We start from the raw sequence: 12,598 nt of genomic DNA, 5'->3' as shown, positions 1-12,598 counted from the left end.
GACAAGCATTGTCTTTCAAGTAAGGAGTTGCCCCATTCCACTGACACAGCATCAGGTCAATGTCACGGCACACAGAGTGAGATGCATCAAGGCTATAATCTTGGATTATGCATCACTTCAGTATTCAGTTGTGTCTTCATGACTCCATGAACCGCAGCACGCTATGGCCTTCTGTCTCCCACTACTGACTTCCACAGACTGTTGGTGATACTATTGAGACTGATATACTATGAGACTCATACTATTCTTCCACGTCATCATCGGTCATGTCATTTTTCGTTCAGTCTGGTCCAGTTAACCAAGTCCAATAGAGTACAGTTTCCCCGGTTGAGTTATTTCACATGAACAACGCCCGGGAACAGCTCAGTCATTTCGGCCTCAACGCACCGGACGACATGGTACTGGCTGCACAGAGCGGAAATAATCTTTGCGTCTCATCTCGAAATGAAATAAGCGACAGCATTTCGAATCGCAACCATTATGTTTGTCTGCCTTTGAGAGAGCTGATGTAAGAGTTCCGCTTGAAGCACTCCCGTTTAAAAGGTCAGTTCGCTCTCCAAGCACCAGTTCGTAGACATCTGTTACCACGTGTAATGTATTCCCTGCTTTACCAAATTCCTGCTTCACTTCACGCCGACTCGAGCTCTATATATAACATAGTTCACTAAAGACATCACAAATCATTGGAATCCAGACGGTTTGAAATTCGCGCGCCGGAAGACGTAGGCGCGACGTCAGAGTGACGAAATGTGGGCGTCCAATCGAAGCTTAGCAATGTGATGTCACCCGCTTCAAAGAAACACTGCGATTGGCTTATCGTTTCTTTTGGGAGCCGTTATCGTGAACACCTCCCGCTAGGTGGTTAGCGTGCTGGCCATGTCATGTCGAGACTGGGAGGTACCCGGGTTCGAATCCCGGTGCCGGCTGTGCTGTTTGCGGGTTTCCCTGGATTTTCCTCAGACGCCGTCAGACATGTCGGCACAGTTCCCTTAGAAGTCGGCCCAGGACGCACATTCCACTAAAGCCTTAGTCGTGATGTTGCCCACTGCGAGCTCTTTCATTAGCACCACCACCGACGTACCAAAACTCGCTAATACGTGAGGAGGAGGAGGAGGAGGTATGGGAGAGGACGCTGACACGTCACGAAGAGGGAGCACGAGCCAATGAGGAGATTCTTGGTTGCTCCTCCCTTTATAGGATGGGTATACGGTTATACGCTGCCGACTGTCACGACAAAAATACGAATAACTCTGGGAATACGTCGATTTCGAGCGAAAAGTGCTCGAACGAGACTTGTCTAGAGGCAAATGCTCATGTCAGACATATTTATTGCAACGATGTCAGAGAGCGACCTTCCCCTTTAAATTCTGGCCCAAGTCCTCCTTTGTCGTGCAGCTCAAGTTTAACAATGACGGCCCGACGACACTTATGTGAAAAGAAGAAGAATCGCTTTGTATGTGATAGGCGCAATGCAAATTATGGTACGGGGAACAGAACGGGGAAGAGATCTTTTAGAATACGGCCGAAAAGGATGTGCGAACGGACGATGAGGGAAGCAGCAGCGTCAATGACGTTGTGCATAGCCATCGATTTCGCGTTGGTGCTGTTTCACAGTCGTTTTTATTTGCGTTATTTTTACTTTGTCTTTTCGAACAAAATACTTCTTTGAGAACTCGGAACAGAAGAGACAAGGGCGTATTATGGTAATGTCATATCATCATACCATCTTTCCGGCGTTCATCCTTTACTAGTTTGGAACAAGATTTAAAAAAAAAAGCTGATACAGGAAATGCGATACAATGCGCCTTGTTAGAGATGGGCTTTTTTTTTTCTTTTTCTTTTTTTCCGTTATGAAAGCCAGGAGAAATCCCGTCTCCTTGGAAACCATCACGCTTGGAGTGGCCCAGGATATTTTGTCTGCTTGTTGGGGGGCTTCCAATATATAGAGAGCTCAGCCATGCTTGGTAGACACGAAGCTCAAGGGGGCGCTCAAAGCGATTAGCAGTGCTGTCCTTATTGCCGGGGCCTTTCAAAATCACATATGCCCTGTCGTGGAGAGATTGGTTGCTTTCATTTGGACATGGGGAAGCCATCTCTGTGGTCCGCTGAATGGTTGCGAGTGGTTGCCTGCTATACAAGGGTTATATAAAGGTGAATTCGCTTGAAAAAAAGGAAAATCGACCGACCGCAGTCCTTTACTGTGTTTTCTTCTCACGTGAGATAACAAATGGGCTCATGTTATTCCACGCATTTCGACATGTAACGGGGCCATAGTTTGCGCACAAATGCTGAATCGCTTTTCACTTGCGCTGAAAATCGCCACAGGAAACCGAAAACCGCGACTGCACTAGTACTCATGGGCGTGTTAGGGTGAAAGTGTTCACGATAACGGGCTGACTGACGGTTAAATAATTCGTATAATTTTCGTACTGCTTCCGTAGTGCTATTGTGGAAGATTTCGTGCTCACTGAATGTTAACCAGACCCTTGTCACAACGGCCTACGCGCATGCGCATGACCTCAAGTCTTCACAAGATGGCGCAGTATGGGGACAACCGAAGTGAGAACGTCACCAGTGGGGAGATCGCACGAACGGATTAGCTCGTTTCTAGCTCTAGACAGTTTCTACAAATGGACTCTAAGGATAAATACCACTTGCTATAATTTTATTCTTGCAGCCCTATTTGCAAGCAAAGCGCGCGCTGCACCTCCAGGTCTTCCTGAACTTTGCCGAGTACATGTAAGGCACGTTGATTCTGTACTTGTCCGCCACCGCTGCCAAGGGCTGCGGAGTAACCCCGTAGCTACGGCATTTGCTCAGCGCCGTGTACAAGTAGAACATATGAGCGCGGTCGTAACGGGGGTCGAGCGGCGAGGCCGCGGACGTTCCTTCGAAGACTTTCACCAGGCGCTCGGACCAGAACACCGAGATCTCGTCGGCGAAGGCCAGGTAGAGGGCGCTGTCACGCAGACTACGCTGCATGTACGGGTCGTACCTCTTCCGAGCGCACTGCTGGTAACTTTGAAAGCTGGACAGCGTGTCGTCGTCCCAGAAGGTGCTCAGCTCGAACACGGGCGCCAGGGCATACACTAGTTTCCAGGTAGTGGCCACGCTGTGCAAGTAGAAGGCCTCCAGCGTGGCAGGTATCGACGTGTTAAATAACGCCATCGGAATATAGAGAAGGTTCTCTCTCGTGGAATACGTGGGCATACCGTCAAAGACGGAGCCCACCCAGTTGGGATCGGCCAGGAGCTGATCGACGCGACGGCGCGGGGCAAACGCGGCACGGGTCCTCTTCCGCCACACGTCCATGAACATCTGGAAGACGTCCGCGTTGCGGCTGGGCAGGAGGCGTCGGTTGTAAGCCTCCAGGCGGGTCTCGTTCAGCAGCCACGACGGAAGGAAGGATCGGAAGTCGAGGCCCGTCAGGATGACCAGTACTTTCTCCTTGTCGGCCTCCGAGAACCTCAAGGAGGAAAACAGCAACAGTTAAGAAAAAACTGGCTGCAGGAATGATGGATCCGAAACGGTACAGGTGCCTGGCGGGGAGACAGAAGCTTTGATGCCTAAACCCATATGGCTCCACATCTACTAGATGACACTGAAAGCCGAGTGCTCAGAATGAACAGGCAAGGTAAAAGAAAACAAGGAGTGGCAATAACAGATTGACCACAGATATATTTCTTGTGTATGTGACATCAACCGAAAGTTACAACGGAGGTTACATATAACGCTTGGCCCAAGCATCATCCTGTTCAATCCGGTTACCCATCTTTCGTGCCCTTAGGCGCCAGACACTCCAACTACGAATCCCCGGAGGTTCTCCTAACCAAATCTAACCGCCGACTCCTAGTTATCTCCCTAACGGATTAACTGGACCGTTCGCGTCATTGTGACAATAGTGCGTACAGTGGGAATGCCCAAGGGAGCCCAATGCGGGCCGCCACAAATCGATGAAATGCCCCGGTAACCTTACCTCCACGGCATCACAGCCCGCGTGAGCACCGACCGCTGAATGACCGAGAGGACGGCCTCGATCCCTTTCCAGTAGGACTCGGGTTGCGAGGAATAGTAGTCGTAGAGATAGAAGAGCGGTAGGGCCTCTTCGGTCAGCCGAAGGCACACTTCCGCTCGCAGCCACACCATCTTGTCGATTCCCGTCGCCTGGTACATGCGAGCTCGAACCATGTTGTTGGGAATCTCGAAGATGAGTGGGGACATGTGGATCAAGAAGCGGAAGCCCAGATAGTTGAGAAGATGCCGGGGTCGAAAGTAGCGGAAAAGGAAGTCGAGCGCTCGCAGCTGTACGGGGTTGCGTACAACCACGCTGCTGTTAGAGTGTACGGCAAAGCCCAGAGGTTGCAAGTAGCGGACATAGCGAGCGATCACGCTGGTGTTGCTGAGTGATGCTCGCTCGTGGTTGAAAGAGCAGAAACGACGTTCCGTAGCCCGCCGAGAGCCACGAGCCAAGACCAGCGAGACCAGCTGGATTTGCTCTTGTATCTGCGGACGCCAGTATGAAGTCAGACATCTGGACAGCCCCCAAGGCGAGCAGAAGATTCCCAAAATTGAAGGTGCCTCTTACCTTGTACACGTTTCGAGAACTGTGCGCAAAGTAGAAGAAAGATTCCGCCACAAGCTGTTGATGCAGCAGAGTCGTCCTTGTGGTGACGTCCGGCCCGCTCAGATCTTCCCTCCTCAACAACAGCACGGGCTCGTCCACCTCAAACTCGCGGCCCGGAGTAGGCGACCGAACGCTCATAAGCGCCGACAGGCCCAACTGTAGCGCTATCTTAGCCGCTGTTCGCAGCACCAGTTCTTCGCCGTCTTGTAGCTTTCCTTCCCCGTACGGCCAGCCGCCCAGTCCGAATTCCGCCAGCAGTTTCCTGGCTATTCCTAGACTGCTGCGCTCCCTGGAGTTTGTGCGCATGCACTTCTCGAAGAGGATGTCGTTTGCCAGGTCAAACTCAAACTCCCCCGACCTGTTGTCTCCACCGCGGGACATTTCGGCTAGCGACCGTTTGAGGAGAGTTCGCATCACGTGGTTGGTGGCCTCCTCGTGTTGGGAGCGGTGCTCGGACGTGGCGGACCAGGGACCGCAGGCGAAAGCGTGGAAGTCCTGGCAAGGGGACACAGAGGCGTTGAACAGTAGATGGGATGCCTCGTGCCTGCAGAAGTCGTACTGGGCACACGGCAGGGGGCTCACTATGCCCACGACATCCAGTGGATCGCGGTTACGTATGGAGCGAAGTCGGACGCTCACAGCCAGCACGGCGACAGCAAGAGCAGCAGCCAGAGAGGCTAAGCAAAGGCACACCAGAGGGCGTGGACTGCGTGAAGTGCGAAAAGTCGGCTCTGTGGTGTTTGCCACATCCCCCGAGCCGTACCTGCGAGAGCGTAAGGTATTCACGGTCACAGTCAAGACATGAGCTAGTAATATAGCCTCGGGATCGTTCATTTCCTGAAGCCAATAAAGGCACTCTAGCCGAAGTTCTCCGTCGTGGCCATGAGCCCTAGGGCTCTTTCACACGTCCGTTTTTGTCGTCCATTTGCTTGAAAACGAGAAGCTATGGGCAACTGAGCCCCGTATAGGTTCCAGTGGGTCCGCTTTGCATCCGTTAAAAGCACGGGCAAGAAAAAACGGACGCGTGAAACAAGCCTTATCCAAAGCCGTATTGTGGGACAGCACACATAACAGTCTGGCCTGTCCATAATTCGGACCTCATATCAGTGTCGAAGCTGGTTCATATCGCTCGTCTCGTCGGCCTTATTGACCATAAAATGCGTTTAGTAGCGGGGCATCATGGCAGATATGGAACGAGCTTGGGTCTTCATTTCCAGATAAACCTCGCGATACCGAGAAAATGAAAGCAGCCCAGATTGCTAGCTCATTCTTCTATACCTCTACTGCTAGTTTCAGGGTGATTCACCTCCACAGCGCGAGGCGCCGCTCCCTTAGCTTGCGGTCGGCTGCCGTGGTGAGGCCCCACTGGTGGCTGCGTTGGAACGACAACCGCCCCGTGAAGATGCTGTGTCCGGCGGCTGAACGCTGGTTGGCGTTGCCCCGGGAGACAGAGAAGCGCGACCAGCCCCCATAAGGGGACTCTGCCGAGGACACCGGGCTGGGTTCCCTCCTTGCCGCCGACCGTCGCAAGGTTGCTTCGGACGCCAGCGTGCCCAGAGACTCGTAGGTTATCTCGGAGAATGCGGCGTCCAGGACACCGGCAGTACTCTTGCGGTCCGAGTTCCGTTCGCGCGACATGGGAACACCGCTGTGCGAGCAGCTTCGTGGTCTGAAGATGAACACGCTATACCCGTGCAGTGCAGTCGCGTGCTCTCTTCTTCTTCGTCCAAGCAAAAGATGATCGTGAGCCCGTGCTCTTAGCGCGTGATACCGGCTTAGATTTAAACAAAAGCTTTGAAACGCTTGGAAATGGTCATATTCTATAAAAGGTATTCAATCGTAAGACATATCAATTCCGTGAAGTTCTGTACCTTCTGGATTACAGTGTCACTGCCTACTAAAAAAAAGCAAAAAGACACGAATTTATTTCGCATGAGAGGTGAAACCTCGCTCATAGACTCAGCACGCAAAACATAAATGTCGTCAGTGAAGACGGCGCCATTCTACAAATTTTCGAAATAACGCGTGAAATACTTAATAGTTTCGGATCCTCCAAGAGTAGGTGACGTCACCGGTAGCTCTGTGGTCTATAGCTAAAAGCGCGCGTCTCTGCTCTCCGCCCCTCGTTGGAAGACTTCCAGCAGGTAATATTAATAACTCGGGACCTTATGTAGGGAGACAACTGTGATCATGAGCGACGCCACAGTGGACGGGTCTGTGGATTAATTCTGCCCGCTTGAGGGCGTGCGCCGAATTCTCGACACATGGCACACATGTGTGAGAAAAAGAACTCTTCCATCAAGTTGCCACCGTCCTCAGCCGGGTTCGAACCCGCGATCTTGGGATCAGTAGGTGGATACGCTACCCAATGAGCCACAGTGTCCGGCTTTCCAGCAGCTGTAACTACAGTCACTACATAAGCTTATATATAGTGACTCTAGCTCTGACGGGCGCCAGATGGCGCACCTTATATGACGTCATACTTCTCAGAACTAGAAAGTAATTGTATGATACTCCCGCGTCATGTAGAGAGAGAGAGAGAGAAAATACAGTGTGTTGTACTACGTGAAATGCAATGACAACAATTCGGTTGGTTTTCTAGGGGCATGAGATTTAATTCATACTATTGGTACTTTTAAGTTCTTGGCACTTAGGACGCTATAAAATATACTTCTCGAAAAGCACTTGATTTCTTAGAAGCCACAGCTCAGTGAATTTTATGTGGGGGCCATTTTCTGCTTTTCTTTTCGATGACTCATAGAGGTGGTCGTCGTGAACCAAGTGTGAACATTTCTTTGTTCATTTCGCGACATAACAACAACAAAGAAAACAACCCTGGCTTGCTTCACGTACAGTCGCGTTAATTGTCAGCTAGGTAAAACAGGATAAGCGCGGATGAACTCCGTGATGAGAAAAGTTCTGAACGTGGGCGACGAGCGAAGCAGACGACACGTGTCGTCTGCTTTACTTGTCGCCCACGTTCGGGCCCTTAATTCTCGTCGTGTAATTAACGAACTCCTTTGTACCTCACGACTGCAATGAGGGATCTCCAACTTGTGACTATACTCTAGCTAACCTCATGTGCAGACTGTTCCATTGGCAGAAGGAAGTGTTCGTCAAATAACGTGTGTTTCTTATACTCTGCGCATGTCCCTCTTTCGGAAATTTAACGTAACCAAGGTAACCAATATCTGCAGCTACACGTCAGTCAAGAAGCAAAAGAACTACATTTCCCCCAAAATTAGTCAATTGCACAGCCAGATGGTATTCTTACTCCTTAATTCGTAAGGACTCTAATTTCTAACAATGCGCGTTCAAGAATTAACGATCGATTTGGTCTGTCGTACATTTCACTGCGTACTTCTTGTAGAAGGTTATACATGTGCGTCTGCGTGGCAGCCATATTAAAACATTTTTATTGGTTTGCACCAACGCTAGTAAATCTCTGCTGTATTTCCATAGAATATGTGAAGTTAATCAACGTATACGATGGGTCAGCCCGTACAGGGTTTCATCTAACGTATTAAAATATCGTATTAAGAAGTCATGGGGTCCATGCTATTAACCTCCAGGGAGCTTTTCCCATGACTTACAAGCAGTTTTGTGGATTTTGAGTCGCAAAACTTGAATTTTCCGAACTGAACTTCAAAATTTGCCAAGCCGACCTTGTGTGGTTTCTTTTTTTATGCAAGAAACAGTAAGCGCATGCCGGATTTACCACGATTCAATGCTGACAAAAAAGAAATGCCGCGCCACGAACGCTGTGCCGCTTTTGAAACGCATGTGTGAATGAGCCTTGAGATCTACGAAAAAAAAGCGATGCGAGGAGGCATGGAAGTGCCCTTTCACTTTTCCATGCTTCTGGAGATAACGGCAGCATGCTTGCAACACGAAGTTATGTTTTGAAGTTATCACAACTATATATATATTTCCAACACAGTTATTTTTTAGCTTTTGTACTTTCTAAAATGACGCCATATTTTAGAAATGTACAAAAGCTCCAGGAGACCCTTGTAACCGCATAGTCCTGACGAAGGCGGAGCTTCCGCCGCAACGTTGACATGCCCCTTAGCTTTCCAACTGTAAATAAATAACTTCCCCCTTACTTGCAATACCTTCATTGTCTGCCTCTAATTTTGCGCTTTCAGTTTCCATCAAAAAATAAAAAATAAAAATCGGAGTTGAATACAGAAAAAGTTCAGTGCAGCTTTGTAGCTTTACGCCTGCCCCCACCCCCTCACCCATCATCGAACTTTTCATAAACTAAAACTTATTATATTGTCACCATCATCATCATCTCACCTGCTGACGTTCCCTCTGTGAAGCACCACTTCACTTTCTGACGTACCAGCGGACGCAAATATGCAATTACCCTCGATACGTTCCTCCCGCTTAGCATGTAACAATTGGCCTTTCCGATTTCAATAGCAGTGAGTCTTGCACAATGCCGCCGAAGACGCGAAGTGCAGCTGCATCAAAGAACTTGTTCGTCAGTTTTCATTCTCCAGCTTCCTTTGCTCCCTTCTCTGTTTTCCCTCTTCTTCTACAGCTTTGTCCCGAGACAGTACATCCTCAAATGGAGCAGCTGTCGTTTAGTATCCACTCTTTTCCCCTCGCAGAACGCCTTAGCTTTCGAAAACGATTCCATCGACCGGCAACGCTTTGCTCTGTCACGGTTCCTCCTTCGAGAGTACGCCCACTCTAAAAAAAAAAAAAAGAAAAGAAAACAAGAGAGAAGATAACAATTTTAGTAATTTTGGGTATAGACCACATAGGCGCATTGTCAAATATCAGTCCATTCCGAGACGAAATACACGGAAGGTTAGGCGAAGATTAGGGACTTATTTGCTGCGCCGGGGTGTAAATTTTAGGGTCAAGGGACAAAAATGGGGAGTAATTCTATCTATAGAATCAGTCATTGTTAAATTGAAGTATGAGACTGCTTGCTATTTGTAGGAAACTAAGAGCAGTAAACGTTGAAAATATGTACGCAAAGTCTAAGGGAAAAAAAGGAGCAGTTTTAGTCCCTTTTGGGACTAGACGCATTGCTCTATCTGTTCGTCCCTTTCGGGATTAAATAGTTTATGCGAAGTTCTGGGGCTATTTACAGTGCTGGAGAGTAAGTTTGAGGTAAAGGGAACTAAAATGGGAGTAACCAGTTGCAATCTAGGGGACTAGAAGCTCTATCTGTTCCCTATATAGTTCACCCCCCCCCCCCCCCCCATAGAAGTGCATGCATTACTAAATCGGCTTCGTTGGCGAAGCGCAAGTGCAGTTCGCAAAAACGTCGTTAAATTGTTTGGCGCGTCGTGCGATTCGATTGCCGCGTTTACAAAACGCGTTCAGAGGCGTTCGCCGGGCCTCCTTATCCGACTCTTATAGCAGGTGCTGCGGAGAAGTGGCTAAAGCAGATATTTACAGGGTTCAAAAGGCACTAGTCAGCGTGCATAGTCGGAGCACAAGAGCCTCGTATTAACTATAGGGACGACAGTGGCATACATGCGGGCGAACTGCTCGCGTATCGTACATTATAATGAAAGCCTGCATGGGCGTGAAAACACAGAAAACATGGGGCAACACGAGTAGACCGATTCGATTGTGTGGTGTGGTGTCTTCCATGTTCACACCACGACCTACTAGATTATACTATAACGACCATGTCATAGGCACCCCATCCCAGCGCCGCATTTGGAGGCTAGCGGTGACACTACTCATCGGCCTGCACTCTAAGAAAAAAAGGAGTACTTTTACTCCTTTGGGGGACTAAATGCATTGCCACAAAGAATAGTCCCTTTCGGGAGTAAATGTACGGGAGTAAATGAATGTCACAGAGTGGAGACTGCATTTCAAGCGCTGTTGTAAGAGTCCCAAGTACATAATTCGTGTGCATGCATGAAAGTACTTTGAAGCAAACCGTCAACCGTGATATATCGAGTGATATAAAATCTTGCGCCATACATATGGCACAATTTGCGAAGAAAGATGCGCCAACTGTTTCTTACTCTGTGCGGCTGGAAAATTGCTACGTTGGCTCAGTTATACAGCCTTATGCCGTTCAAATTGACCAAGGGCACATATTTACGTAGACTGTTGCATTCAGGAGACCATTCGCGAAGTTCAGTGACAATTTGCAGTCCTGGGGAGTAAATGGCGGGACTAAATGTCTGGTTAGGGGACTAAAACGTGGAGCAATTGCAGACTAAGGGAGTAGACGCTGCAATTACTCCCCATTTTACTCCTTTCTTTCTTAGAGTGTGGTTATCGCTTTCTCACTTTCTGTAATACTTTCTGGTCCCCTTATATATAGTAAAATAAGATGATTAGAACTGCATAAGCACTCCAACGTCATCGTACGGGATTTTACCGTAATATCGCTCTTGTACGCAGAACTCGCACTGGGTGAGCCCTCCGCCATTCGCTGTTAACAGGATTTTGCCATTTTTCCGCCTTCATATGATCCTGAAAACGGAAGGCAAACCGTTTCTTTCCATTCACAGCAGTTGCTGGATGACCCGTCGGCCATTCGCCGGTAACGGGACTTTGCCAATTCGTTTTCCCTGCACCTAGAGCGAGCACTGAATTTTCCGCGGCTCCACCTTCCCTGAGCCCGACGGCAAATCGTTTTTGTGGATCCAGCGAGGGTGCTGTCAGTCACCTATACTTCAGCTTACCTTAGCATTTTTGTTAAATGGGCAAAGAAGCATCCCACGGGGGATGCTTCTTTGTAAAGTTGATTATTTATTTATTTATTTATTGTCAGTGCCCACCAACAGCTGAAGCGTACACGGAAGGTGCTCTCTAATTGGCAAAACACCAATACAGTAAATAATACAGATAAAACAGAAAAGCGCTAAGCAACATTAGACACATAAACAAGAATGGACAGCAGTTCTAAAAACCTTAAAATCAGAAAAAATATCAACATCATTATTTTGGAAGTCATTGTAAAAACACTGCATTCGAACAATCGGAGAGGATATATAAGGGAAACCAGGGTAAAATGCAGAAGGAAACCTAGTTAGCCTTGGAGGGGCGTAAAAGCAAACCTCAGACAAAAGTGCGGGAACATTCATTGTTCCATGAACAAGCTTGTGAAAAAATATCATATCACGCAGCTGTCATCTGTTACTTAGAGGCATCATCCTCAGCTTAGATAAAATATTGTTATAGCTGAAGTACCACGTCCGACTCACAAATCTGTCGTAAACAATTCTGACAAGTCCCTTTTGTATAGTTTCCAAATGGTCCGACGATGATTTCGATAAGCTGTTCCAAACTAGAGAAGAAAACTTCACCATTCTACTCGTTTTCATGGAAAGTGTTGCTGTCGTCTGCTACGGTAGTAGTCGTATATGCCCGCCTCTGCGCGTTCAAAATTCAAATTTCCATTGTCCAATCATGATGTCGATCTCGCGGGCCAACGAGTAGCGTTCTTATAGCGGATCGTGCGGACGGGCTCCTCATAGGGGTTGACGATTATGACACGGTCGTTATGATCTAGTAGGTCGTTGTTCACACACGCTTAGGTTGTTATTGGCACGCAGAAAGGTTGCAGCGACCCTAACACCGATGGTCTATTTTGGTGTCTGATATTAGGAGTATATTGGTAGTTGGAAGTGACGTGACATGTACACAACACCGTTCGCCGTGTAAAAGGGGAGCCCTTGTAGATAAACACCCTTATCTATTTTGTGCCCTCATGGAAAGTTGAAGAAGTGTTTCAAGACACCCCCGGAATGTTGCTTTACGTAGAACACGTCCTGTTGAAATGGTGCTTTTTTGAGAGTACACCACATAGAACGGTCTTCTACGAAACACCGACTTCCGCTTTGATGCCAACACATAAAAAAAAAAAAAATCTCACCTCGGGAACGTTGTTATGTGGTATATGAGATTTATTTATTTTATTTGCATTTTTCGGGTGCTCGTGAACGGCCAAAGGGCCTCCCTAATGGTGCACCATACAAACAATTC

General features: G+C 48.3%; 1 protein-coding gene across 1 annotated transcript; it reads right to left on the bottom strand.

The window, feature by feature from the left end:
- Positions 1-2,646: 2,646 nt before the first annotated feature.
- LOC135389933 (neprilysin-1-like) lies at positions 2,647-6,355 on the bottom strand. The gene is made up of 4 exons (XM_064619980.1): positions 5,931-6,355; positions 4,586-5,387; positions 3,977-4,503; positions 2,647-3,466 (listed from the first exon to the last, which is right to left on the bottom strand). The coding sequence occupies exons 1-4, from the start codon at positions 6,260-6,262 to the stop codon at positions 2,680-2,682; spliced, it is 2,448 nt and encodes an 815-aa protein (XP_064476050.1). The 5' UTR covers positions 6,263-6,355; the 3' UTR covers positions 2,647-2,679.
- Positions 6,356-12,598: the final 6,243 nt, after the last annotated feature.

This window comes from Ornithodoros turicata, chromosome 3 (assembly GCF_037126465.1).
Source record: "Ornithodoros turicata isolate Travis chromosome 3, ASM3712646v1, whole genome shotgun sequence".
Taxonomy (NCBI): Eukaryota; Metazoa; Arthropoda; class Arachnida; order Ixodida; family Argasidae; genus Ornithodoros; species Ornithodoros turicata.
The sequence above is the reverse complement of the archived record's forward strand: the minus strand, read 5'-3'. Positions and strand labels throughout refer to the sequence as shown.

Bases quoted from the DNA above. Each gene is read 5' to 3' on its own strand.
- LOC135389933 (XM_064619980.1), bottom strand. From the start codon at position 6,262: ATGTCGCGCGAACGGAACTCGGACCGCAAGAGTACTGCCGGTGTCCTG. The intron at 4,504-4,585 runs GTAAGAGGCACC...TGGCGTCCGCAG, and splicing joins GTTCTCGAAACGTGTACAAG to ATACAAGAGCAAATCCAGCT. The intron at 3,467-3,976 runs GTAAGGTTACCG...TTCCTCCTTGAG, and splicing joins CGGGCTGTGATGCCGTGGAG to GTTCTCGGAGGCCGACAAGG.